This window comes from Brachionichthys hirsutus, chromosome 2 (assembly GCF_040956055.1).
Source record: "Brachionichthys hirsutus isolate HB-005 chromosome 2, CSIRO-AGI_Bhir_v1, whole genome shotgun sequence".
Taxonomy (NCBI): domain Eukaryota; kingdom Metazoa; phylum Chordata; class Actinopteri; order Lophiiformes; family Brachionichthyidae; genus Brachionichthys; species Brachionichthys hirsutus.
In genome coordinates, this window is record NC_090898.1 from 8,837,486 (window position 1) to 8,860,312 (window position 22,827).

At 44.7% G+C, this 22,827-nt stretch overlaps 1 protein-coding gene across 1 annotated transcript in view; it reads right to left on the reverse strand.

Moving 5' to 3' along the window:
* Window positions 1-22,827, reverse strand: part of huwe1 (HECT, UBA and WWE domain containing E3 ubiquitin protein ligase 1) — a 35,974-nt gene continuing 13,147 nt past the window's right edge. Inside the window, exons 33-81 of the mRNA XM_068754178.1 lie at window positions 21,979-22,101; window positions 21,796-21,891; window positions 21,424-21,693; window positions 21,093-21,245; window positions 20,879-21,006; window positions 20,672-20,753; window positions 20,353-20,529; window positions 19,327-19,878; window positions 18,817-19,012; window positions 18,505-18,672; window positions 18,243-18,391; window positions 18,088-18,154; window positions 17,359-17,582; window positions 17,065-17,276; window positions 16,771-16,953; window positions 16,237-16,409; window positions 16,009-16,148; window positions 15,735-15,810; window positions 15,531-15,629; window positions 14,807-14,934; window positions 14,564-14,723; window positions 14,100-14,328; window positions 13,797-13,975; window positions 13,622-13,711; window positions 13,105-13,265; window positions 12,954-12,996; window positions 11,814-12,176; window positions 11,439-11,649; window positions 10,893-11,017; window positions 10,570-10,790; window positions 9,538-9,929; window positions 8,752-9,397; window positions 7,926-8,646; window positions 7,737-7,828; window positions 7,221-7,377; window positions 6,999-7,131; window positions 6,592-6,794; window positions 6,273-6,511; window positions 5,572-5,674; window positions 5,045-5,194; window positions 4,269-4,514; window positions 4,065-4,182; window positions 3,580-3,720; window positions 3,199-3,486; window positions 2,928-3,033; window positions 2,589-2,706; window positions 1,995-2,176; window positions 1,682-1,872; window positions 1-1,581 (exon numbers count right to left, since the gene is read on the reverse strand). Coding sequence (XP_068610279.1) covers window positions 1,479-1,581; window positions 1,682-1,872; window positions 1,995-2,176; window positions 2,589-2,706; window positions 2,928-3,033; window positions 3,199-3,486; window positions 3,580-3,720; window positions 4,065-4,182; window positions 4,269-4,514; window positions 5,045-5,194; window positions 5,572-5,674; window positions 6,273-6,511; window positions 6,592-6,794; window positions 6,999-7,131; window positions 7,221-7,377; window positions 7,737-7,828; window positions 7,926-8,646; window positions 8,752-9,397; window positions 9,538-9,929; window positions 10,570-10,790; window positions 10,893-11,017; window positions 11,439-11,649; window positions 11,814-12,176; window positions 12,954-12,996; window positions 13,105-13,265; window positions 13,622-13,711; window positions 13,797-13,975; window positions 14,100-14,328; window positions 14,564-14,723; window positions 14,807-14,934; window positions 15,531-15,629; window positions 15,735-15,810; window positions 16,009-16,148; window positions 16,237-16,409; window positions 16,771-16,953; window positions 17,065-17,276; window positions 17,359-17,582; window positions 18,088-18,154; window positions 18,243-18,391; window positions 18,505-18,672; window positions 18,817-19,012; window positions 19,327-19,878; window positions 20,353-20,529; window positions 20,672-20,753; window positions 20,879-21,006; window positions 21,093-21,245; window positions 21,424-21,693; window positions 21,796-21,891; window positions 21,979-22,101 — 9,507 coding nt within the window. The 3' untranslated portion in view covers window positions 1-1,478. The remainder of the gene's footprint in view (window positions 1,582-1,681; window positions 1,873-1,994; window positions 2,177-2,588; window positions 2,707-2,927; window positions 3,034-3,198; window positions 3,487-3,579; window positions 3,721-4,064; window positions 4,183-4,268; window positions 4,515-5,044; window positions 5,195-5,571; window positions 5,675-6,272; window positions 6,512-6,591; window positions 6,795-6,998; window positions 7,132-7,220; window positions 7,378-7,736; window positions 7,829-7,925; window positions 8,647-8,751; window positions 9,398-9,537; window positions 9,930-10,569; window positions 10,791-10,892; window positions 11,018-11,438; window positions 11,650-11,813; window positions 12,177-12,953; window positions 12,997-13,104; window positions 13,266-13,621; window positions 13,712-13,796; window positions 13,976-14,099; window positions 14,329-14,563; window positions 14,724-14,806; window positions 14,935-15,530; window positions 15,630-15,734; window positions 15,811-16,008; window positions 16,149-16,236; window positions 16,410-16,770; window positions 16,954-17,064; window positions 17,277-17,358; window positions 17,583-18,087; window positions 18,155-18,242; window positions 18,392-18,504; window positions 18,673-18,816; window positions 19,013-19,326; window positions 19,879-20,352; window positions 20,530-20,671; window positions 20,754-20,878; window positions 21,007-21,092; window positions 21,246-21,423; window positions 21,694-21,795; window positions 21,892-21,978; window positions 22,102-22,827) is intronic.

Here is a 22,827-nt window from a genome sequence, read left to right on the forward strand (position 1 = left end):
ACATGATTTTTATTTTTGATGGCCATTCCGTAACTAACGAATCTCTTTAGGTGGGGGAGGCTTTAAGGAAACAGGCAGTAATGATGGTGGGGGATTAATTTCCAATACTGTAGTAGGTCTACAGGAACAAATTTGAATGCTAGATCAGATTAAAGAGGAGGCAGCTGCACGGATGAGGCAGTGCATATTCTGTCCGGGCGTTAAAGGTCACCAGGTATTCTTACACCTTTGCGTTCCATGACTATGACAGGAATCCTGCATGCATTTCACTGATCTGGAATTAGTTAGAAATACACTTGAATGTAAAGTGTTGTGGGAACCTAAGAAGCACATGGACACCCCCCTAAACTATTTACATACTGGTGTGTTATCCTTAGAATTTAGTCATCGCTTCATTTTGCTTTTTATTAGACAAAAAACGAACCCCAATCAAGGCCTGAATAAAAGGAACGTTTGTTTACAGTTGCACACACGCTCAGTTGGAACACCGACGCAGTGAGACGCCCACTGATCAGTTCTTACTCCTGGCAGATCATGAAACATCTTCATGGGCTCCAGGATCACTTATTTTGCAAAGAGGGACAATTTGATTGATCTATGAGAGGATTAAGGGTTAACTGAGGGACCGCTCACCCCCCCCCCACAAAAGCGTAATTGATGAATTACAAAATAAGTGTAATCTAACTTTAACAAAGTATTTAGTGCAATTACATTTAGTGAGTGTTTAAAACACTATTCACAGAGACCATGGATGCAATTTTTATGCATTTATTCATGTCGTTTTTCTAGTCCAATTCAAAGGCTCAAGGCTCAGTCAGCAATTTAATGGGCAAAGATATGCTAGAATTTGTGTTTTTTAAGCGCCAGAGTTTCTATCCATTTTTTTTTGTACCATCCTTCCTTCCTTAAAAATGCCACAAAACTTTAAAAAGTGCATTTTTGTGAATATCAAACCTATTCAAGATATTCATATACCTCTTGTAAAAATTGCTTGTGAGGTCACGAATTTGCATCAAGAAACCACCACCATTTTTCCCCAAAGGTTTTATAGCCATCCTTTCAAACAACATTCTCTTTTCTTTTTACACAACCAGAGAACAAAAAAGATTAAACATAAACTCCCAAACCGTTTGTACAGAGAACTCAAACTAAATGAAGAAAACATCTCTTATATTAGTCCATGTTTTATGCTCTCAATCCACTCTTGCATTTGTCATTAAATTGGAAAGGGAGACACATTTGTGTGTCAAACATGAGGCTCTCTGTGTTGTACGCAGTTAATCAGTTCAGCTCACTCACTGATTTCATCTGTTCTATGTGGAATAGAAACCAGTAAGGCTAGGCCATTCAACAAGTAATCCAGTAATGCCTATGATCATGTGTGCGTGCGTTGAAGATGTTCAGTGAAAGTGTGAGGAGTAGGCAAACCAAAATCAAGTGTCTGTATGCATGTTTGTGTATTTTGAGAGTTTTAACGTTTAAGCCAGTCCGAATCCTTCTGAGCATTCCTGAATGGCCAACAGCAGCATGTGTCTCAGCTTCTCATAGCTCTCATAAGCTGGGAGGTCAAGCTGGTTAAAGCTGAAGGAGAAAAAAAAAGAAAAAAAAAAACTAATGTTAGCGTTGCACAACTTTGGTAATTTATGGTAATAAAGCAACTACGCATGTCTGGTAAACTTACCATGTATGAGCAGATGGCAGGCGGTCGGTGGAGCGATCGTCACGGTGGATCTGGAACTTCTGGATGCCGTTCATACCCTCCAGAGCAGCGAAACCCTGGAGCGGAACCTTCGATGTGCCAGTGACAAACTGAAGGAACTTGGCCCGGTCTGCCTGGTCAAAGGAACGCAGGGCCCTCCAGAACCACTGGATCTGAAGTGCAACAACGTGGAAGACAAAAAACAGCTGAGTTATAAATACCTTTCAATAGAATTTCTTGTAAACCACCTGGATATTTTCTATACACACATGCAGCAGGTATTAATTGTGCATACCTGGATGGAGCTGGACTGGTACTTGTGATATTCAGTGTTGGCCTTGAGATCATCGATATCTATGGTGGGCAGACCAGAGATAAGCAGTTCCAGCTCCTGCTCAGTGAAGATGGAGATCAACCTCTTGGGAATAATCTCGTAGAATCCTTCCAGAAAGGCTGCCAGCTGCTTACGGATTGCGCCTATAAAACAGACAGACATGCTCACTTGGGGGTCCGCCCCGCTCTGACTCCCAAAGAATAACCCGTCTAACACTGATGTCTGGTCGGTCTTGGGTTGCTTCTTAGCAAGATGACACAAAAAGTAGTTTGACAGGTAGCAAGGAAGAAGCCTAACGAACGAGTCCCTCGATTGATTAGACGCAATTCTGATTGAAATGTACCTACATTTGGTCGGCCTCAATCAAAGCCAAGCAGTCTATATATATTGATTTTACTTTATTAAAAGCACTGCTGGGTAGAGGTGTGCGTTTTATTGACCCCCCCCCCCCCCAATTAAGCATCCTTTGTGTATATCTTAAGATTTTTCCAACTCTCTCAGCATCATGACTTTTGTTGTGAACATTTTATTTTGGTGAAATAGCCACAATCTCACCTGTCATCTTCATCTGGCATACCAGGTGCACATACTCTTTTTTGTTTTCCTCCGTTACCAGGATATTGGCTCCATTAGGTTTTAGGTCTCTCACTTCACACACACCAAACTCCTGGACCTGTACAGACAAGTGCGCACAAATAAATAAATACATTCAGTGTTGACTGAATATCGGTCTAATTCTAGTCTGTGACGCATGCGTGTCCATGAAGAGCATTTTAAAAAGGTTATCAGAAATACAGCGCGTTTGGGATTAAACCTTGAGCGGCCCAATCCAAAGATAAAGCAGTGAAGGAGAGACTTGAAAGGAATTTAAATATCTAATGAACAGACAGAAACCTCTGTGCTGAATGTCAGCTCGTAACCCAGCGTGGACACGTCATTCTCCAACAAGTACACCAATCCCTGGAAGAACGGGTAGTCCTCACTCTCCATGTCAGTGTACCTGGTCAGACCACAGAAATACAGCCATTATATTCAGTCATGGAAAAATACAGCAAGACAATATTTCGTGTTCCATTAATAGGATGTTGGTGTAACTGCAGCATGTCTGGAACATTTACGGTACGCGTCTGAGACCACCGACAGCGCGACGCTCGGCATCACGTACCTCACACTCTTGCCAAGGATATGCTTGTAGAAGCTGCGAGTGAAGTAGCACTCCAGTAGCCGGTTGTCGTAGACGGCTTTGGCCACGACGCGACCCACAAACTTAAAGTAGCTGAGATGGTTGGGATTGCAGTGGGATGAGGGATTGATGGTGTAGGTGACACGGTCGCCTGGCGACGTGCGAAACAGGGCGTACATTGGGTTGAACATCTCCCGGGATATAATCATGTACCACTCCCTCAGCAGGCCCCCCGCGTCCTGACCCTCCTCCCCTTCAAACACAATGTACCTGCAAAGGAAAGGGAACAGAAGACGGACTCGGGTTGAGCAGGCGCGAATGGAAAGGACGAACAATCTAAATGGAAGGCGAAGAAAGCCTTACAGCCTGTTCTTCATGTCCTCTGGGCTCTTGCGGTGCAGCTCCCTGTAGGAGTCCTCAAAGACATGATCTCTCCTCACATGCACAGCCATGTCCTCCTTCCTCAGGCCTTCGTCGAGTCGCTCCAGCTCTTGGCGGAAGTACCTGCAGAGGCGTCAAGAAAGAAGAGCATGCCGGTGAAATAAGAAAACGTATCCACAGGGTCGCATAACCCCTGCTACAAGAAAGGAAAGAAAGAAAGTGAATTAAGAGCAACTGTCATGAAAACCACAAAGGGCATATTTAGGCACAAAATGTTAAAGCAAAATGAAGAACTTAAAGAGAGGAACACCTTTATGGCTCCTACAAAGCAAGCATCAATGTTTTAGTTGAGACAGATCGACTAATTCTGTTACGTATGGACAGAAAATGGTAACGAGATGCGCCCACTGTGGTGTAGGCAAAATAATATAGTAACCGTATAATACAAAGCAGTGTGATCCCCTTACTTTCTCTTAACGTCAAAGTCCAGGATGCGTATGTAGTCCACGAGCACAGCAAAAGGTCCGTCAGCCAAGTGAGTGGTGGACTGGCGCAGGATCTGATTAAGAACCGTGCGATGGGTTTCTGAAAGAAAGAAATGGGTCTCGTTAAGACACTGGACCGCACATCACAACAAAGCTGGATCAGTTTTGTGAAATCACTTGGCTCACCGGCAAAACGGAGAAACTTCTGGGTGTCTGGCGGAAGGTTGGAGGAGATATGCATTGAGGATGGTTCCCTGGAGAAGAACGGGTCTAGGGACGACGGTGTTGCTGGTGTAAGGGGCGCCGGCGACAGCGGTGGCGGCTCGTCTTTGATGTGAGAAAGCTGGCTCTCCCGGGTGTCCCTCACAGGCGGCTTGCTCTCTCGCTCTGTGGCATGAACCAGGAAGAAGGCCTCCACAGCGGGCTGTAGAACTGCAGAAACACATTACAATTGAGCAAAAGGTTCATTTTTTCCTCCCATAATTTAATCCAAACAGTGAAATTCCAAAGTGATCCACAATCCAGGATCCAGGATTTCCTGGACACCTCTGTGTTGTGACTCTTGATGCTCTGACGCCAGTTTCAGTCCACTGCTTGTGAGACTCAGCAAAGTTCTCGAATCGTCTTTGACCATCTTCAAGGCTGCGGTTATCCCTGTTGCTTGTTCACCTCTTCCTAAAACGCTTGTCCTTCCACTGAACTTTCCATGAACAACCAGCTCTTTCAGCAATGACCTTTCGCAGCATCCTCTCCTTGCAGTCTCGCCCATGATTGTACTCGTTTGTACTGAAACTGACTGAGACGTCCATTATATTTATACTGTATAGTGATTTACTAAAACTTAAACATTCTAATTTTGAAATGCGTTTGTTTTCATTTAATTTTTTTTTTATATGTACCTTTCTAATATAAATTACAGAGATACTTAAGAACAGCTTTCTTCCTATAAAGATGCCACTCACCCAGTACAGCATGCTGGTCATGGGACTCCTCCAGCTCTTTCAGACACTCCCCGAGCATGTCCCACAGTTCATCCAGCAGCAGCTGCTCGCTCAGCAGTGGGAGGTCTGGAAGTCTCTCGTCACACTCTAACTGACCATTACCTTCTTCATCTGAGACGAGACATGACAATAGTCGGATTCATTACATTATTCATCTATACCCATTAATAGACTAAAGCAATAACAACTCAAAGAGTTTCCATCAAAAAACGCTGCAACGGGATGCACTTTAGTTACTTTCTCCTATGTGACATCACAGACGTGCACATTGTGTGGTCAATGCCAGCCTCGTATCTGGCAGTGGAGGTGTGGATTCTCCTTTGACTAGTTTTAAAATGTCATGTCTGCACTTCTATTTCATTATATGCCACCACTCACTTTCAGTTTTTGTGCCAATGCTGGCCTACATAAATCAAAGCACACATTGTGTTTAATGATGTGATCTTTCTCTGAATTTTAATCAAGTCATCAGTGAGTGCGAGTCATACCCAAAGATGTGGGGTCCTGGTCTAGAGGAGACGCCTGGTCCACATCCATCGGAGAGTCATCTCTCTGGGCCGCCTGAGCCTCTGACATCGACTGCACTTCAGCCTACAGAAAGACAAACAAGGAAGGACGAGCAAGGCAGAGACGGACAGACAACATGGAAAAAACATTAGCAATTAAAAACACGTATAACCTCCTTGACTGATGTTGTCATGCAAGATGAAATTCCATCGCACAAGTGAAAGGAAAGAAACTCAGAGTAAGGTGGAAGCCCAAAAGCACGAAGCCATGTCAGCCAGAAAATAAATACAGTGGAAGAGCGAGGTAGCACACCATTTAAAATGTAAAATGTCAATGGGAAAAGAATGAGAGAATGGATCAAAGGTGTATGTTTATCTGACTGGGTGCCTGATGACTGTTAGTTATTGCAGATGCAATTTATTCCAAATAAGACGGATATGCATGAGAAGTAATGGGTTAGCTCATGATTTACCAAAATGCATAAAGCCAATACAAGCAAAGCTAAATTACAAAAGCCCCTGGATCATGTTATGCATTTTTTCCATGCTGACCATCACAGTAAATGTTGAAACAATTATACCGAAATGATCATAATATGTAGACGACGTGCTTTTTCAGTTTCAGATGGTTTAACTTTGAGTGTGTGAATAGTACGCCTGCTGTCAGAGCAGCCCATGCTAACCGTGGCGGCAGGAGCAGCTGCGCCAGCAGGGGGAGCAGCACCAGTGGGGGCATGGGGGGCAGCCACAGAAGACCCGGCAGTAATGGTTGCAGAGGCAGACGGGGCGGAGGGTGGGGGTGCCTGCTGTAGCCGACGTGCACGCTGACCCTCTCTCACCATTTGGATGATTGCATCGGCCTCAGCCTCGAGCTGACGCACTGCAGCCTGAATGCTGCTGGCTGATCCTAAACTGGTGGAGCCTGGAGGACAGAACCGTTTCATCATTCAATACTATAATTGGTATATTATGCATCGTGCGGCCTTTGTGACGTCTTCATACCTAGTCGCCCCGTCTGTTTGGCTTTTTTGTTGGCTCGTCGTGTATCTTCACGGAGCTGGATAATGACCTGCAGCACTCGCAGAAAGAACTTCTGCGTCGACGTCTTTGAGGTAAGTGAGCTCATGCAGGGGAGCTGAAGTTCACGTCCGCCGAGAGTCCGCTTCTGTGCTGCCACAATCACGACATTCTCCGATCCATCAAACCTTTGCCCCAGCCAACAAACGCAAACAAAGTAAAGGGAAAGACTATAAGCTAAAACATATCCTCAAATGCTACAATGTCATATGGTATGACAATATATAATATATATATTATAATACATAAATAGAGATTAGACTTAGCACCAGCCACAATCTCTGCTTTGTGTATTTACAAGGCTATGTTGCCCAAAGCCATCACTGGCTAACCTGCTAGTCATCTTGCCCTTGAGTCTGGATGAGATGGAGGAATCCTCGGGAGGAGCATCTGGGGAATGTGAATCAGCCTGCGCCCGTCTCTGCTGCTCCAAATTGTATTCTCTAAGTTCAGACAGCAGCATGCCTAAAAAAGATTTTAGAAACGCACGTGAAGAGGAATGATCTTAAATAGGAGCATGTGAGCAGGCATCTCTGTACGAGCCCAGCACTGACCTATCTGTTTGCAAAGAGTGTATCCGAGGTGTCGAGCGCCACTGAGCAGCAGTCTGAGCACAGTATCTCTGGTGGCGCAGTCTCCTCTAGACAACTGTAACAGAATGTTAGCTGCATCCTCCAAACCCTCCTCTGAACATGAGTGAGATGTCAAAACCTTGAGATAGAAGATAAGAAAATAAATACATGTTAAACAATTGATTAATGTACATGTGCTTAAAAACAATGTATAAAAATACCTACGAACTCTCTTGACAAAAGTTTCTAATTGAAAAGTGTCGTTCAAAAATGTTCTAAACAATTCTCCAAAACGTTAATACTTCGACTTCCAATCATCATTAATATCGGGCAGTCTCAAGGAGACCTTTTTGCACTGGATTGGCTTGAACGGATGGCCGATCCTTCAGACCAATAGTTAGATGAACTGAGTTTTATTTTCTGTTTTCCCATGAAATGCATTAGATGCTAAAGTTTTATGACGTTAGAATGAACAACATTTAATTTGGTCTTCCGTACCTCCACAGAAAGTTGAAGCTGTTTCTCCGTGAGTCCAGCGGAGGCCATCTTGGTGTCAACCTCTGCACTACAAACAGTGACCTTCGGTTTTCCTGTTTTTGCCAAGAAACACACATCATTACATCATCCTCTACTGAGAGCGCATGCAAGTGAATCGCTGACACATTGCTTGGGCTCAATTAACACTACCTGTTGATGTCGTTCCAGTGGATGTGGGTATAGAGATCGTAGTCGAGGATGTCTGAGAAGCTACGAGACCCGTCCCCGAGGACGTCCCTTGGGCTACAGCTCCCACAGATGTGCCCGGGACCGCCACAGTAGTCTGAGCGGCGCCTGCTGACACAGTGCCCTGTGTTGGAATTGGGGCTGTGGCTCCAGTGCTCGGTGTCATGCTGGGGTTGGCGGCCTGTGGGGTGGGGTGTCCAGCAGGCACCTCAGTAGCCTTGTTGTCAGGCAGGGCAATAGAAATGAGGGAAAGCAGGCGCAGCAGCTTTTCAGTGAGCAAGGAGCTCCTTCTGATGACTGGGTGGGACAGCATGTTCATCAGCTGCCCCAGAGGGGAAGTCTCCAGGCTTAACTGAGCCCCTTCGGCCTCCGCACTCCCCCCAAGAGGCACCGTTTTCATAGACGCCTTGCCCTTGCGGCTGACATTCATATTGTCCAGCTTGACTAGCAGGTCCCAAAAATCAGTGGAGATTCCTAGAGACTGGAGAGTAGCAGCAGTGGAACCCAATGAGTTCTGGGTATTGGTGGAATTCGGGGTGGAGGTATTTTGAGACTGCAACATTGACCTGGAGCCAATTCCTCCACCACCTCCTGCAGAGGAGACTGAACAAAGACGAGAGTCCAGATCGGGGGCGGACGCAGACAGATCCTTGCAGCGCTGCTGGGTGAAGTGGCTGGGGAAAACCTGCGGGGACACAAAAAAAAGAAAACAGATGCGTTTCCACTAATTTTCACTTCAATGACTTAAAAAAAAGAAAAGGAAAATCTGAACGTTGATAAGCAGACTCACCTTCGCTAACTGGATGAGGGTGTCCAACACGTGCCGACAGACTACTGGAGCCGCTTGTGGGTGGATGTGAACAGTGGAGCCTCCGCCCCCAGCACACGTGACACTCGCAGCACCACCTGACACGCCTCCTCCCAGTGTCCCTGACCCCATAGAGCCCCCAGCTGAGTGACGGTCAGCGTGCTTTCGGCCTGGTACTCGTTGAATCTGAAAAATGTTTGTCCGGCAACCTAATGCTGCATCCATGGAAACGGAGAGCCAAGAAAGCTGATTGGAACTACGGGACTCAACCTTGTTCAGTAGCTCTGAGGAGGAAGATGGGGAAATGGAAGAGAGGGAGGAGGAAGCGGATCCTTTCCCTCCACAGCCGCCCTGAATGCTCCTCTTGATACGGGAGTCTTCGAGGCGCGAGGTCTCCACACACACCTCACTCTCGCTGCTGCGTTGGAGGATGGACAACAGGCTGCGAATGACCCAGCCACGCGTCTGAGAATGGTAGCAGAGGTTCCTGAGCACACGGTGCAGACGGCTCGTGTTGAGCTTCGGCTCATCCACGAACAACAGAACCAGCAGGCAGGACAAGGCTTCGTGGTCCAACAGCAATCGGCCACGCAGACGCAACAAGGAGTCCATGTTAGAATTGGATGGTCTAGGTAAACAGAGCAACGACACAATCTGTTTGCAATCCAGGAGCACAACACAACTTCCATTTTATAATTTTCAAGCAAAACTAAATCAAAAACAAACCAAATGGGAAAGAATGTGAATGAGATCACCATCTCCACTCACCTGTGGTTTGGTCCGCCTCCCATTTGAAACGTGCCCCCTCTCTGCACTGCTAGCCGTGTGTACTGAACTCCACGATTACTCCCTAAACGACTAGTGAAGGCTGGCGAACGCAAGATGGCCGACAGGGCCGACGATGAGCTATGACCAAACAACCTCTCGTGCATCAGTTGCCTCTGACGAGCCTCTTGCTCGCGACGCAGCGCGGCAGCTTCAGCGGCGATGTCTGGGGGCATGACAGCCAATACGCTGTCCTCCATGTCTTCGAGGACACTGCGTCGGAGCTCTGAGGGCAGCGTCTGGATGAAGGTGACGGGATCCAGAGGGGTGTCTCCCTGCGTGGGCTGTTGGGCTAGCTCCCTACGTTGCTGCTCTGCACGTTGCTGAGCAAGAACCTAAGATAAACAATGGCGTACCGTAATTAGTAAAAGTCTTTAACTGATTTGCTTTGAAATTCTGTTTTATATTGTTAAATTTGTTAGGACTATTAAAGTAATAATGGAAATAATGCATCGGATGTATAATAGCGCTTTTCTAGGCACTCAAATCCATTACAATGAAAACATTATTAATTCACTCCAGTCACACCAAAGGTGGGAAACTACATCTGCAATCACATCTGGCCTGAAGTACAGTAATACCTCCAAATATGAACAATTTTATATACGAGTATTCAAAGAAATGAGATCAAATTTGAGAGTACATGGGGCCCCACATGCAAGAGAAAACTCCAAGATACGAGGCCTACCTCCGAATGCCATCGCTAGGTGGTCGCAGCTTGCAGCTTCCGCAAGCTCACTCGCTCAGTTTACGTGTTCATTCCGAAATAAACGTAGTGCGTTTTTGTTATTTTACATGTTTATTTACCTTATTTAGGGTTACTTTCGGGATGGTATCACTCGTAGGGTTTTATGTTAATTCATGGGGATAATCGCATCGACACACGAGCATTATTAACATACGAGCTGGGCAAATTAAACTCGTGTGTAGGGGTATTACTGTAACTATATGTAGTATTTTTGTGGAGTCTGTCACCTCCTCCTGGATGGCAGGTGGCAACGCAGCCAGGAACTCCGGGCTAACTTCAGTAACTCCTGGCCCTCCCAGTACCGGCACTGTAGTAGAAGGCAGGCTGGTGGTACCAGGAGGACGGGAGGGTGGTCTGATGCCAAGTTGATTCTGCAGCACCTCTCGACGGATGTCCTCAGGAAGCGCCGCCAGGAAAGAGGGATCCACACCTTCTGGCAGACTAATACCTGCAAAGACAAAAACGTCGGCTGCTTCATGAGACGACATTTTAGTTTTCTCTTTCGCTTTTGTCAATCTACACAAAAGCCCAGTGCAGCTGTTCATTTTACCTGCAAGTGGATCTTCGTCCTCATTGCTAGTGGATGGGAGGGGCTCTTCCTGAATGGCCTGAGATTGGCTCTCGGCACTATCACTCCTGGGCATCGTTTCCCCAGGCGATAAGACAAAAGTGGCGCTTTACATAAACAGAAAGATTTATGATCAGTCAGTGAGCAGAAATGTGTGGACTGCCCAGAACCAAGACCTGCAATGTTTAGAAAGGTATTGTGACCAGGCAGTGTTGCGAACGTGCTAATTAGAAACAATTGATAAAAATATCTAGCAATAACCTTCACACATATCGTCAGTGGGTCAGAAACAGCCACTTCTTAGAAGTTTATAAACGTGTGCGCCGCACACACGACTGAAATGATGAGAATAATAAGGAGGTTTTGACATTCAGCTCAATTTTGTTTTTGGGGCTGAACTGGATAGGATTTTGCACACATGCATAAACATCCTTCTATACTTCCTTCTTTTATTCAACCTTTCCATTTGGTAATTTGGTCAAGAGCATTACGGTCTTTTGGTCAGGGATGATAATTGAAGCTACTCACTCAGCTTCTGCCTCTGTTTGACTGTCCGTTAGCCCGCTATCCCTGCTGCCAGACAGTTCTTGAGAGAGCTGAGTGGGCTGTGCAGGGTTGGGAGCCGGGTCTTCCTGAGTAGCAGAGGCAGGGCTGCTGGTGTCCATGGGCGACCCTTCCAGTTGGGACACACCTATCACCGCAGGCTCCGAGGTCTCCACAATGTCTGGACTCAGTGACGCTAAGAGGGAAATGCGGGGGAAAAGAGATTAAAGTAAAATGTGTTTATCAATGCACTGTAGCAAAACTCCTTCGCTATCTGATTTATAATTCACTATTAAATATTTTACGACAGATGTGTGTCCTTGTGGTTGGCTGTTTAAAAAGTCCCCAAATTTAATCTACCTTCCCTGCCTTCATCCAACGCTCCTCCTCCTCCTCCGACTCTCTCACCGATTGTGGGCGCAGGGGACATTTCCATCTGAGATGCCTCCGCTTCACTGTTTGACCTGTCGGCAGCAGACAAGGCTGGGTGGCCTGCCCCTGCCAGAGCAGCCAGTGAGCTCGCATGCGACTCAACCAGTAGTAGATCAGCAATTGGCTGGTGGACCTGCTGACTGATGGCCGTCTCCAGGGAGACAAGGGCCTGTTCATGGGGAGCATTTGTGGTGGGAGTGACTTCTCCAGATGGGGGTGCAGTAAGGAAGCCTTCTGAGACCCTTGGCGGGTCGAGACATGACAATGTACCACCCTGAGCCTGTTCACCTTCTGCAACATCCAGAAGAAGAAAAAATACTAGAGTTTTAGACATTTTAGAATAAAACATACATAAATAGCAGCGTTTTTAAACAGTTAAATAGCCATTCTGACGTGCCTTTTTTCCCTTATGGTTAACAGCTACAGCTGCTTACTTGTTTAATAGTCCCAAAAACTATTCTAAGATCATAGACAAACATCTTATCTACACAATTGTAGACATTTTCCCCCTCAAAAACATTTAAAGATGTCAGTGACTAATGTCCAAAAGGAAGAAGCTTGAACGAAGAACACAGACTAGAAACAGGAAGTAGCTGTTAAGTTGTCATTTTCTACAGAGATGGCGAGGGCCTTCACTGAGGAAGGCAGTAAGTTGTATGGTTATCTCCTGAATGGGGCGAACAATCCTGATCCCTAACAACACAACTTACTACCTCACCACAGCAAAACCAGCTGCAGAATAGGCCAAACGTAGGAACGTGGAACAAGGTCCCAGTGAACAGATCGTGAAAATTAACTGATCGTTTAAAAGTTACGAGTTGAACTTCTTTGCAGTGGATGACGACGTTGTGCTGATATAGCATTGCCATAGGAAAGACAGTAGACTGTATAGTTATCTCCCAGATCTGGTGTGATCCTAAAACTATACAAACTACTACCTCATCCCACAGTACGCTCTGCTCGCTCCACTCTTCTGAGTACCGGTACCCATCTCTGAGGCGTGTCCTTGCAAACAAATGTTTTTACATTTAGGCAGAGACCAAAATAAATCCACACAAATGGCAGTACCTGCAGTGTTCTCTGCACCATTAACTGCCCCAAGGCCTGAACCCTGTAGGCAAAAAAGGTTACAAGTCAACAACAATAAAAAACATGTCTTAAATAAATTTTTAAACCTTCTCCATAACAAAATAAATAAATACACTTATTATCTGCCCACCTGCAGGCTCTGTTCTCTTGCCTGTTCTGCTCCCGAAGCTCTCCTCTCATTCTGCTTAGACTCCTCTTCTTCAGCCAGCTGTTTTCTCCTCTTCTCCCTCCTCTCTTCAAGCTCCTCATCCCGCAGGCTCTCCAGATGCTGCAGTATAGGCACCTTTACCACTGGAAGCAGACAGATGTCAGAATACACTCCTTGGCTGCGGTTTAATTGAAAGATGTGACAAGTCACAAAGTTCAATTAAAGTTTCTGTAAGCCATTAGTCTTCGACGTTAATGATGACTGTGTTCAACCTCCACTGACATTGGGAACAAAGGAGAGCAACAGAGTAAATATGCAATAAAGTAAAATACTTCAGAGTGCAAGTGCTGCCATGATTAGTACATTCTGAGACAACAGGCCCGATTATTACTATTGATGCACCGTAATGTTCACCACATTATAAACCCTGAAGCAATGGGGGGGGTCCATGAGAAAATGTTAATTTGTTCCAGTGAAAGTCTCCAGTCAGACAACCTACCTGCTACACAGTCGTGCATGCTCTCAGCATCCAGCACTTTACACTCATCTGTCCATCTCGTTAATGCAGTCGGAATGCTGGAGAGAGTGCCTTGGAACGGAAAGAATATTCATGCTCACAATTCCAATCATTATTATTCTAACGGACCATTACAATTACCAATGGGCATTACCACCTGCTTGTCCTCCAGTACTGCTCTGTTCATGGAAAAAGTCATCCAACAACTCGTCATCAGAGCGAGCGATGATGTGCACGTCCTCATTTCCCACCAAAAGGCGAGCACGGCCACGAGATTGTAGCGGCAGGGAGCTGGATAACTGTAAAATATCTGCTGCAGCACTGGGGCCCAACAATCTGAAAGTAATCACAAGAAATTCACATTTTAGTTAGCGTCCCTGCTATAAACAAATTTATTTGTCAATACATGCGTTATGCAGAGACAGCAAGCACACACCACTCAACCAACCCATAAACTTACCGTTGCAGGATAAGCGGCGGGTTGGGCTGGCGGTTGCCGGGGTAGTGCACATGGATAGTGTGTCCACTGTTGGCAGTGAGCTGACGCAGCGTTCGTTGGCTGCGCCCCATGCCCTGCGCCAGACGGCTGCTGGTGCCAGTCACACCGAGGGTGAGGGAACCGTGGTCGGCATGCCGCACCATCAGTGGGTGGGAGCTGGGAATGTTGCCTGGGGAGGGTGGGATGTCAGCTGACGGGGAAAAAAACAACAACAGAAAATAGTAAGCAGACATTGGTGGGGAAATAATGTAGTGTTTAGCAAACACTAAAAATAAAAAGATCTGCATTTGAAATAGTAGAAAATGAAGATAAACCTGTTGTCAATACAATATCTTTAAAAACTCATATGGAAATTGCAAGTCACCATTCTAACAAATAAAAAATTTGACTTTAGAAAATGTTAGTAACAAAATGTTCCTGCTTACCGTTGTTGGAAAACATGTTGTCAAACTCTATGATGAGGTCATCATCCCTATCAAACCTTTCGAAGCGAATGTGCGGTGCAGCATTTATGTCTGGGAAGTCCTCGTCTAACTCCATCTCTGAACCTTCGTCATCATCATCCTCATCTCCTTCTTCATCATCCTTAAAGATAAATACAAGCAATGCGTGTTAAGAATAAGCTAACAACAATCAGGTTAATTTAGTGAACCTCAATGAATACATGCCTGATCCTCTTCCTCCTCCTCTTCCTCCTCCTCCTCCTCATCCTGACTGTCTTCATCATCATTGCTGCCACTAGAATCTTCCTCCTGTGTGTGCTCCTCGTCCTCTGGCTCAAGGATATTCATGGAATCTAATGGAAGTGAAAAAACAAGATTCCCTTTAGAAGACGAGAAAAGCACTGAGCACAAACCTCAGTCAAGCAGCTCATCCTCCTCGGAATTGGATTTACACCGTCCACATGGTGATCTGGATCATCACCAAAAGGTTCTAAATTGTTTTTGGTATCTTGATACACCAACCATGAAAAGTAAAAGTGAATCGGAGTTGAATCCATAAATGGGGTTTTCAATGTAAAATGTTTATATTTGTTCCTGACCTCGTTCTGGATCAGATCCAGACAACATTTTGCCTGATAGTCCATATCGGACCCCTTTATGGCTAATTTTTGGTGAATGAATTGAATACATATTATACATGATTATTTTGAAAGAGCCTCCATTATGAGTATAAATGGGACATTCTGGATTTGTTTGTATTCGTTTATGGGATCTCAGTTAAACCAAGACCCACTTTCAGATTATTATTTGCCATCAAGATTCATGCAGCAAATTTCCAAAAGCTGATAAGAGTGTTGACTACATACACAAATCATTTTAATGTTGTCAAAACAAACTTTAATGCAATGTAACCAATGTAAGCACAAATTTTACAGTGCTAATGTCTTACCTTCCCGGTTAGCCTGAAGAGCAGATGCCTGGCTAATACTGGAAGGAGCCTCATCCATCAAAACATCCTCCTGAGATTCATCTTCACCGCTGCGTCCCACTGTTTGACAGAACAGACAGGTGAGTGTGCAGAGAATTACTCAAACATTTTCTTTTTCAGTTCACACCTCCCCAAATGAATTCAATCCTAATGAAAGTGGCTTACCTATAATTGTGCTGTTCACAGTGCCAGCATCTCTCTCTAGCAACTCGTCAATGAGATCCACCAACTCATTCTCAACCTACAAACACAGGAAAAACAAACAAATACCATTGCAGTGCGAGCCATAAGGTGGAGGAACTGAAACTAAATCCTCCAGAGCTTGATTATCCATGATTGTGAATACCTAACTTCTATTTAATAAGCACTGATTATAGACGGTCAGTGCAAAGTAACAGCAAAATGATAGTTGGGTGTTGAGTAATTCAGCATCAATCACCTGCATGGCCTGAGTGCTCAGAACCTCTGGCTGACCAGCAATGACCACCGTATCTCCCTCCGCCTCTCCATCCATGAGGTCGCTGTCCGTTCCCTGCACCCTGTGGTTGCCCTCTACTGGTTCCGCCTCTCCGGCCTCTCCTGGATCAGATACCACACACCCCAGAAAGGTAAATATTTGGAGCCACCACTGAATCTAAAGCATTGAAGTGCATCATCTTGAACATACCTTGGTCCTGAGTGTTGCTATTACTGTCCCTGACAGTGCCGACAGTGTCATGTTCAGTCTTGCTCTTGCTGGATGCCCCTTTGCCCCCAAACAGGCTGCTGGGCTGGTTGACGATGCGAGACAGCGTCTCCAAAGGCTTCAGAGCGGCATTTACTGTGTTGGCCATGTTAGGACTGAAGCAATTGATGTGGAAATAACACAATGTTGGTTTACATATAAATACAGAGAAGCATAAATATTATTTTCTATAAAATATTGAACCCAGTTTAAGTTGAGCCAGATTGATGAAACTGTTGTCTTGCCGTTTCATCTTTGTTAAAGTTGAAGATTCACCGAGTTATTTTTGAGGAGCTGCAAACATTGTCTGTTTAAACTTTTGAAAAGTGGTCTTGGTACTATTTTCCATTACATATGGGGTTTAAATTATTTGCACATCATTGCATACATTGTTTACCTTTTACAAAAGGCATTTTTGGAAATAGGCTTGCACAACAAAGACAGACAAAATGAGAATTATGTGATGTAATTGTATACCTAGACAAATCCAAGCTGTGGGGAACGCGGGCCAAGTCATTCACCAGTCCTTTTTTTAGAAAGAGCCTGATGATGTTGTTCATGCCGTTGTGTTGTGTCTTGGCAGCTGCTGTGCTGTAAAAACTGGATGTTGAGGGGCACGATTCCATGATGGTGCTAATGATGCACATCACTGCCTGAAGCCTATTAAAGAAATGGACCAAGAATGAAAATGCGATCATAGTCTTGTAAACTCTATAATTAAAGGGTTACAGGATCAATGATAGGTTGGGTTTAAAAAACGTTTTAGGTTACCTGGCATGTTTTTCAGCACCTTCTGTCATCGCTAGCGCTCGACTTAGGGCAGCCTTCACCTCATTGACCAGGGCCACCTGAGCATCGGTGCCTGTGCCAGCAGCTGCCAGGCTGGCAAGGAAGAGGCGTGCCAAGGCTGGGGTGTCTTTGTCTTCTGAATTCTGGGTGTGTGGCAGCAAGTGGTCGAGGACAAAGGCTAGAACACTGCAATCCTGCCAGTCAAAGTAAAATAAATATTAGATTAAAAGGCATTCTATAGAGATACAATAGGCCGACTGTTGTCTAGCCACCCACCTCCTTAATGAGCTCGGACTGTCCAGCAGTGTAGCAGTAGGAAGCAATGAGAGTAGCAATCCCTACGTAGGAGCGCACCAGTTCAGCCAGAAGTCTCAGGATGGTGGAGGTAGGCATCAAAGGCTTGCTGGCCTTTACCTTAGCCGCTTTACCCTCCTCTGAGCCAGAACTCTTATCGCCCTCCTGTGCTTTCTTTTCTTCCCTCATCTCTTCTGGAGTAGAAGCTAATTAATTTCATTGAAAACATTAAGGATGCAAAGTTAATACAGTACACAATCTAATACATTGAACTGCTTCAAAGAAATGCAAGTCATGTGAAGGTGATCTATCCTGCCTGACAAAAAGAACATACAATAAATACATTTATCAGTATTAACATTTCCTCAATTACTTCAGTGAGCAGATATTTTAATGTAAAATAAATAACCAATCCAAGGAGACCTTGTAATCATCTCACAATAAACTAAAAAATATAAATGGTAAAAAAATATATATATATATAAACATCTTAGCACACCAAATAATCACAAACAAGACAGCGCCGTATAATTTCCAACATAACTTTAAGGTAGCACTTTAATATTAAATAATTTCTAACATTATTTGTGGGTCGAACATTTGAACTGGTACAGACTACAATTAGACTACAAAGCTGTTCTGACCAAAAAAAACAACTAATATACGTAAATGAAAGATATTCTTAGCCGTTTTGTGAACATTCTTTCTGACCTTCTCCTTGTGGTGTCCCAGATTGGGAAGACTCGGCTCCACCTCCATCGGCAGCAAAAACTTGAGTCTGTGATGACAATACGCAGCACTTAACTGTAGAGATAATATTGAATATTTCAGGATTCAGTGTGTAATAACTTGTCATGGAGACTCACGTTGATATGGAATGCAGACTGGGGGTCAAAGTCACTGCCCTGCCGAGTGAGTCGGTACTGCTGGTAAACATCATCACCAACATCCTGCAGTATCTGACAAAGGTCTTGACCACCAGGCACTGCTGCTGTACGGTCTTCTGCACGCTCAACTGTCCCACAAACATGTACAACAACTTGGCTGAATTGCTTTGATATGACTTCCAGAAATTACATCCAGAGACTTCAAATAAATTGTTGTCAGAATGCTCTAAACATATCTTACGCTCTTCAGGGGCATGATAGGCAGCCAAAGCGTTGAGCATGTCATAGATGACTTCCTTGATAGTGTCAGGAATAGCAGGTAAGGGGGACAGTTTCAGAGGAGTGGTCTTAACCAGCTGCACAGCATTGGGCCCCTTGATTCGCAGATTCTCAAATTCGTCATCAGAGGCTGTAGAAAACAGGATTTTTAGAATCACATTTCTCGGGAAAAATACAAAAAACTAGATAGGTGAATAAATGTACAGTAATTACAATTTCAAATCCAAATCCAAACAAATGATCACACCTACTTAAAAAAAACTTGAGCACTAACCTGTGCCAGCTCCACGTGGTGCAGGCAGAGCAATACGAACACAATTGCTAGCAGTTTCAGCAAAACATTCAGGGTTACGGCAGGCTGCAGGACCCAGGACACGAAGGATATAATTGATTTCCCTGGAACCAAGGCTGCCTGATACCACTCCTGAGGTTGTGCTGCCTGCGCCGCTGGTCACAGCAGACCTCACGACCTATGGCGACACATTAATAATTTGGGTTTGTGATATCAATGCAACTTGGAAGCATTATTTAAAGACAGTATGATTAGCAAAAGTAGAAAGCCTGTCTGTAATAATGGGAAAACTCAACTCAGTCATTCTCATGGTAAATGTGTGCAAATGGAATAAAAATAGCATCTTTTGAGGAGACATTGGCTACGTATGGACGGAGAGAAACATTACATGCATGACAAAACATTCCTTTAACAATGTAAATAAAACTGCCGATGCAATTATTTGTGAAGATACTGTGAACTTCAATTAAATAGCGCAACACATATTCTCACCTTCTCCATTGTGTGCCGCAGTGTGGCTGGATCTTCTATGATGTGTCTGAAGAGCAGAGTAACAAGTGGCGTGTAGCCATTGAAGCCGGAACTCTGCGTCAGCCCCAGGATCATCCGTGTACTCTTTAGCTCAGCAAACATCATAGCGTACTGGTGGTTGCGTGTGAGACGCAAACAAAGACGCAGTGTGGCGTGGAGGGTGTCTGGGTCCACGGGAACGCTGATCATACTGACACAAGCGCGGATGAGAATAGTTGTCATGTCCTCAGTCAGGCCTTGCACGACGATACCGGCACCCTGGAAGCATTCGAGCTCCAGGCAAGTTGACGGGCCAGGTGTCGTCTCCTTCAGCTGGCTGGGATCATCCTTAGGAGCGCTCATCTCCACTGCTGCCCCCGATTCCAAGTCAGTTTGGGTTTCCTCTACTTTGCTCCTGTCTACTACGTCTTCTCTCTCTGTGTCAGTAATGGCAGTCTTGGCAGGCTTGGGCATGCGAGGCACCCTCTGGACAGTCAGCATCACCGGTCTCCTGTTACCGGTCTCTTCATTTACCTGTTCAACAGAATTGTGTCAAATCAAATTCTAGTTAAAAAAAAACTATAATTTGGTCAAACACCATCCTTTCCGGTCAAGAACTGGTTGCTCAATACAGCATTGATAAATACGCTATTTCTGAGTAAAATCAAAACTAGAAAAGCACTCAGAGCTAACAAACAAACGGCATCAGAAACAGCGCATCTAAAAACATTTTTTTTAATAATCCTAAATGATCTAAATCAATTTCCTCAATCCCCGAATGGAAAATACAAAAGTCTCGGAGCATTACTTGACACCCAGAAATACACATCACATGGGAATGTTACCAGATCCATATTGTTCATTCTACCCCGACAGAAATGTTGGCTTGCTTATGAACGTTGAGTGGGAAAATATTCTGGTAGCATCTACATAAATAACTAATTTCATAGAGTACTTAAATCCAAGTTGCTTAATCCTCGAGAAGTGGGGTGAGATGTTTGTGTATACCTGCACCATGGTGTTAAACTGCACAGTATATCTGCGCCGTCCTGCTGTGAAGCGGACGCTGCTCTCTCCGGCCCTCCATGCGGAGTCAATCGTGCTGTTGTTTGATGCACTGTAACTGCACCATCGGCCTGATCGGTCGTCAAACCAGCGCCAATTGTTTCCATTAGGCTGCAGATACTGAAGACAGAATACAATTGAATGGAACACACATTTATTGAAAAACACATAACAAAACCCAAAATTATATTCTGGGATGTCAGAGTGCATCTATGCATGGAATGCCACTGTAATGTTACCGGCTTGCAATTGTGACTTTTACCTTGTTCATTTGTTCCCTGCGCTTTGAAGATACTGCCATCTTTTCGTAGAAATCAATAATCAATAGAACTGGTGTGATCCATCTGCAGGAATGCAATTACCAGTCAGAGACGACACAACACATCATTACCATATGTGAGCTTTCAGAAAGAAACCTGGAGCTACACTTGTAAGAATGGAGTAATTGGTAAGACTGTTCAAAGCTCACTTTGGTGTCTGGATGTCTTTCTGTTCTTTAGCGGCCTGCAGGCAGGGCTGTACAACCTCCAGCAGCTTTATCAGCAAATCAAGAATCCCACTGTTCTCCACCACTCTGGCGCCCAAAAGCTTCAGCTCCTTCCGAATTCAAAAGCAACATTAATGGGACATGCAGATGAACGATGAGAAAGCCTAGAACTCAAAATTCATATGTTCCCTCTTACTTCAAAGAGCAATGTGAGCAGCAAAATCCGTGTTGCCAACTTGGAGGCTTGGGGCAGCGTGGCCATCTGCCTGGTCCACTCGGACACCGTCTTTGTGTCACTGGTAGTCAGGGGCTCAGCCGCCTTGATCAGAATATCTGCTGCGTCCCACACCTACAAGCAGCATGTACACAGCCAGACTAGTGAGAAAATGCTGTTTCTTTGTCTACACTTGTTTTACCATACAAGAACGAAAGACGAAAGACTTCATTCAAACATCATCCATGCCCAGCTACATCACTGGATCTTTATTCTGCTGAGAAGACTGCAGTGGAAACATGCATCCTCTGACCTGGTGGACAACCTGTCCAAGGATGAGATCTCTGTACTCTGGGCCACTCCTCTTAATGGCAGTCATCAATAGATCGCAGAGTCGGTAGACTGTGTCGGGCAACTCGTCGAGAAGATGGAAGCAGCCAGGTAGCATGGAGTCAGTGAAGCTATGAAGCTCTTTCGGGTCCAGTGGCTCAGCCTCCATAAAACGTTCCAAGCAGCGAGCCTCCTCCTCCTCTGCCCGTTCCCTGGCTCTCCTGTCTTCTTCCTCACGCCGACGAGCTGCTTCCTAAAGCAGAAACAATCGCAAGAGTTGCTCAAGACTCGTCTTTCTGCAAGAGATTATGTGGAGTATCTTTGCCATGTAATTTGAGCAGAGAAAATTACGCACTTCAGGGGAGTCAGATCGCTGCTCCATGTTGACCTCTTGACCAAGCGACATGGCAATGGCTCGCATCATCTGGTCCTCCTCTGACATTGTCATGTCCTAAGTGGAAACGGAGCTAAAATGTCATTTGTCTGAAAACTGTCTCATCATACAAACAAAGTGTTTTTTTGGTTTGCGAAGCCTTACTCTGACTGTTCCACCAAGAAGGGGCGGCGGGTGCGTAAGTAGATACTCAGTCGCCTGCTCCATGGTGCTGGTGTTAAGAAGGGCCTCCATAGCATGCTCTCGTGAGAACCCCATATCAATCAGCTGAAAAAACAACAGACAGATGTTTTACAAGGGCAACAGCCATCAGAAAAATGCACATCCTCTGACACTTCAAACATGCGCAAGAACAGTGCATACATTTTAAACTGTCAGAGCAGGAGATAATATCAACCTTTACATGTGAAATACAAACAATTTAGCAAAAAGCTGAAACAACAAAAGGCAACTTCTGCATTAAGTGAGAAAAATAGTTTTTTTCTGATATGCATCATCAAGTAAACATTAAACAGCAATTCAAGATTATTCCTTAAATAAAGAAAGAAAACAGGCTTTAAAAAGTCCCAAAATACCACAATAGTCAAAGGAGTCACGCCCATTCTCCTCTCAGACCAAGTTAAATTATCTTGCATACGTCAGAATTAGGAAATATGTTGCAGAAACCAAATCGCTGGACATGGACGGAGGTCGATGGACATGCATATTGCTAAAGAGATGGTTTAATGAACAAACAGGTAGAAAAAGAAGAGGGTACTACAATGCTTAAATCACAACATCTGGAAACGATGGACACCAAAACACTTACTATGAAGGAAGCAGATGTTCGTTTTCCTTTTTATGAATGTGTGAATAACCCATCTCAAAGAACATTTCCCCATAAAAAAAACCAAAAAGAAATCCTATCCTGATCATCCGCGTTTAAAGGTTCCGATTCCCAAATTCCTCACTCATTTTAATATGCCTCTCTCTCCAACCTCTCTCTATCCCTTG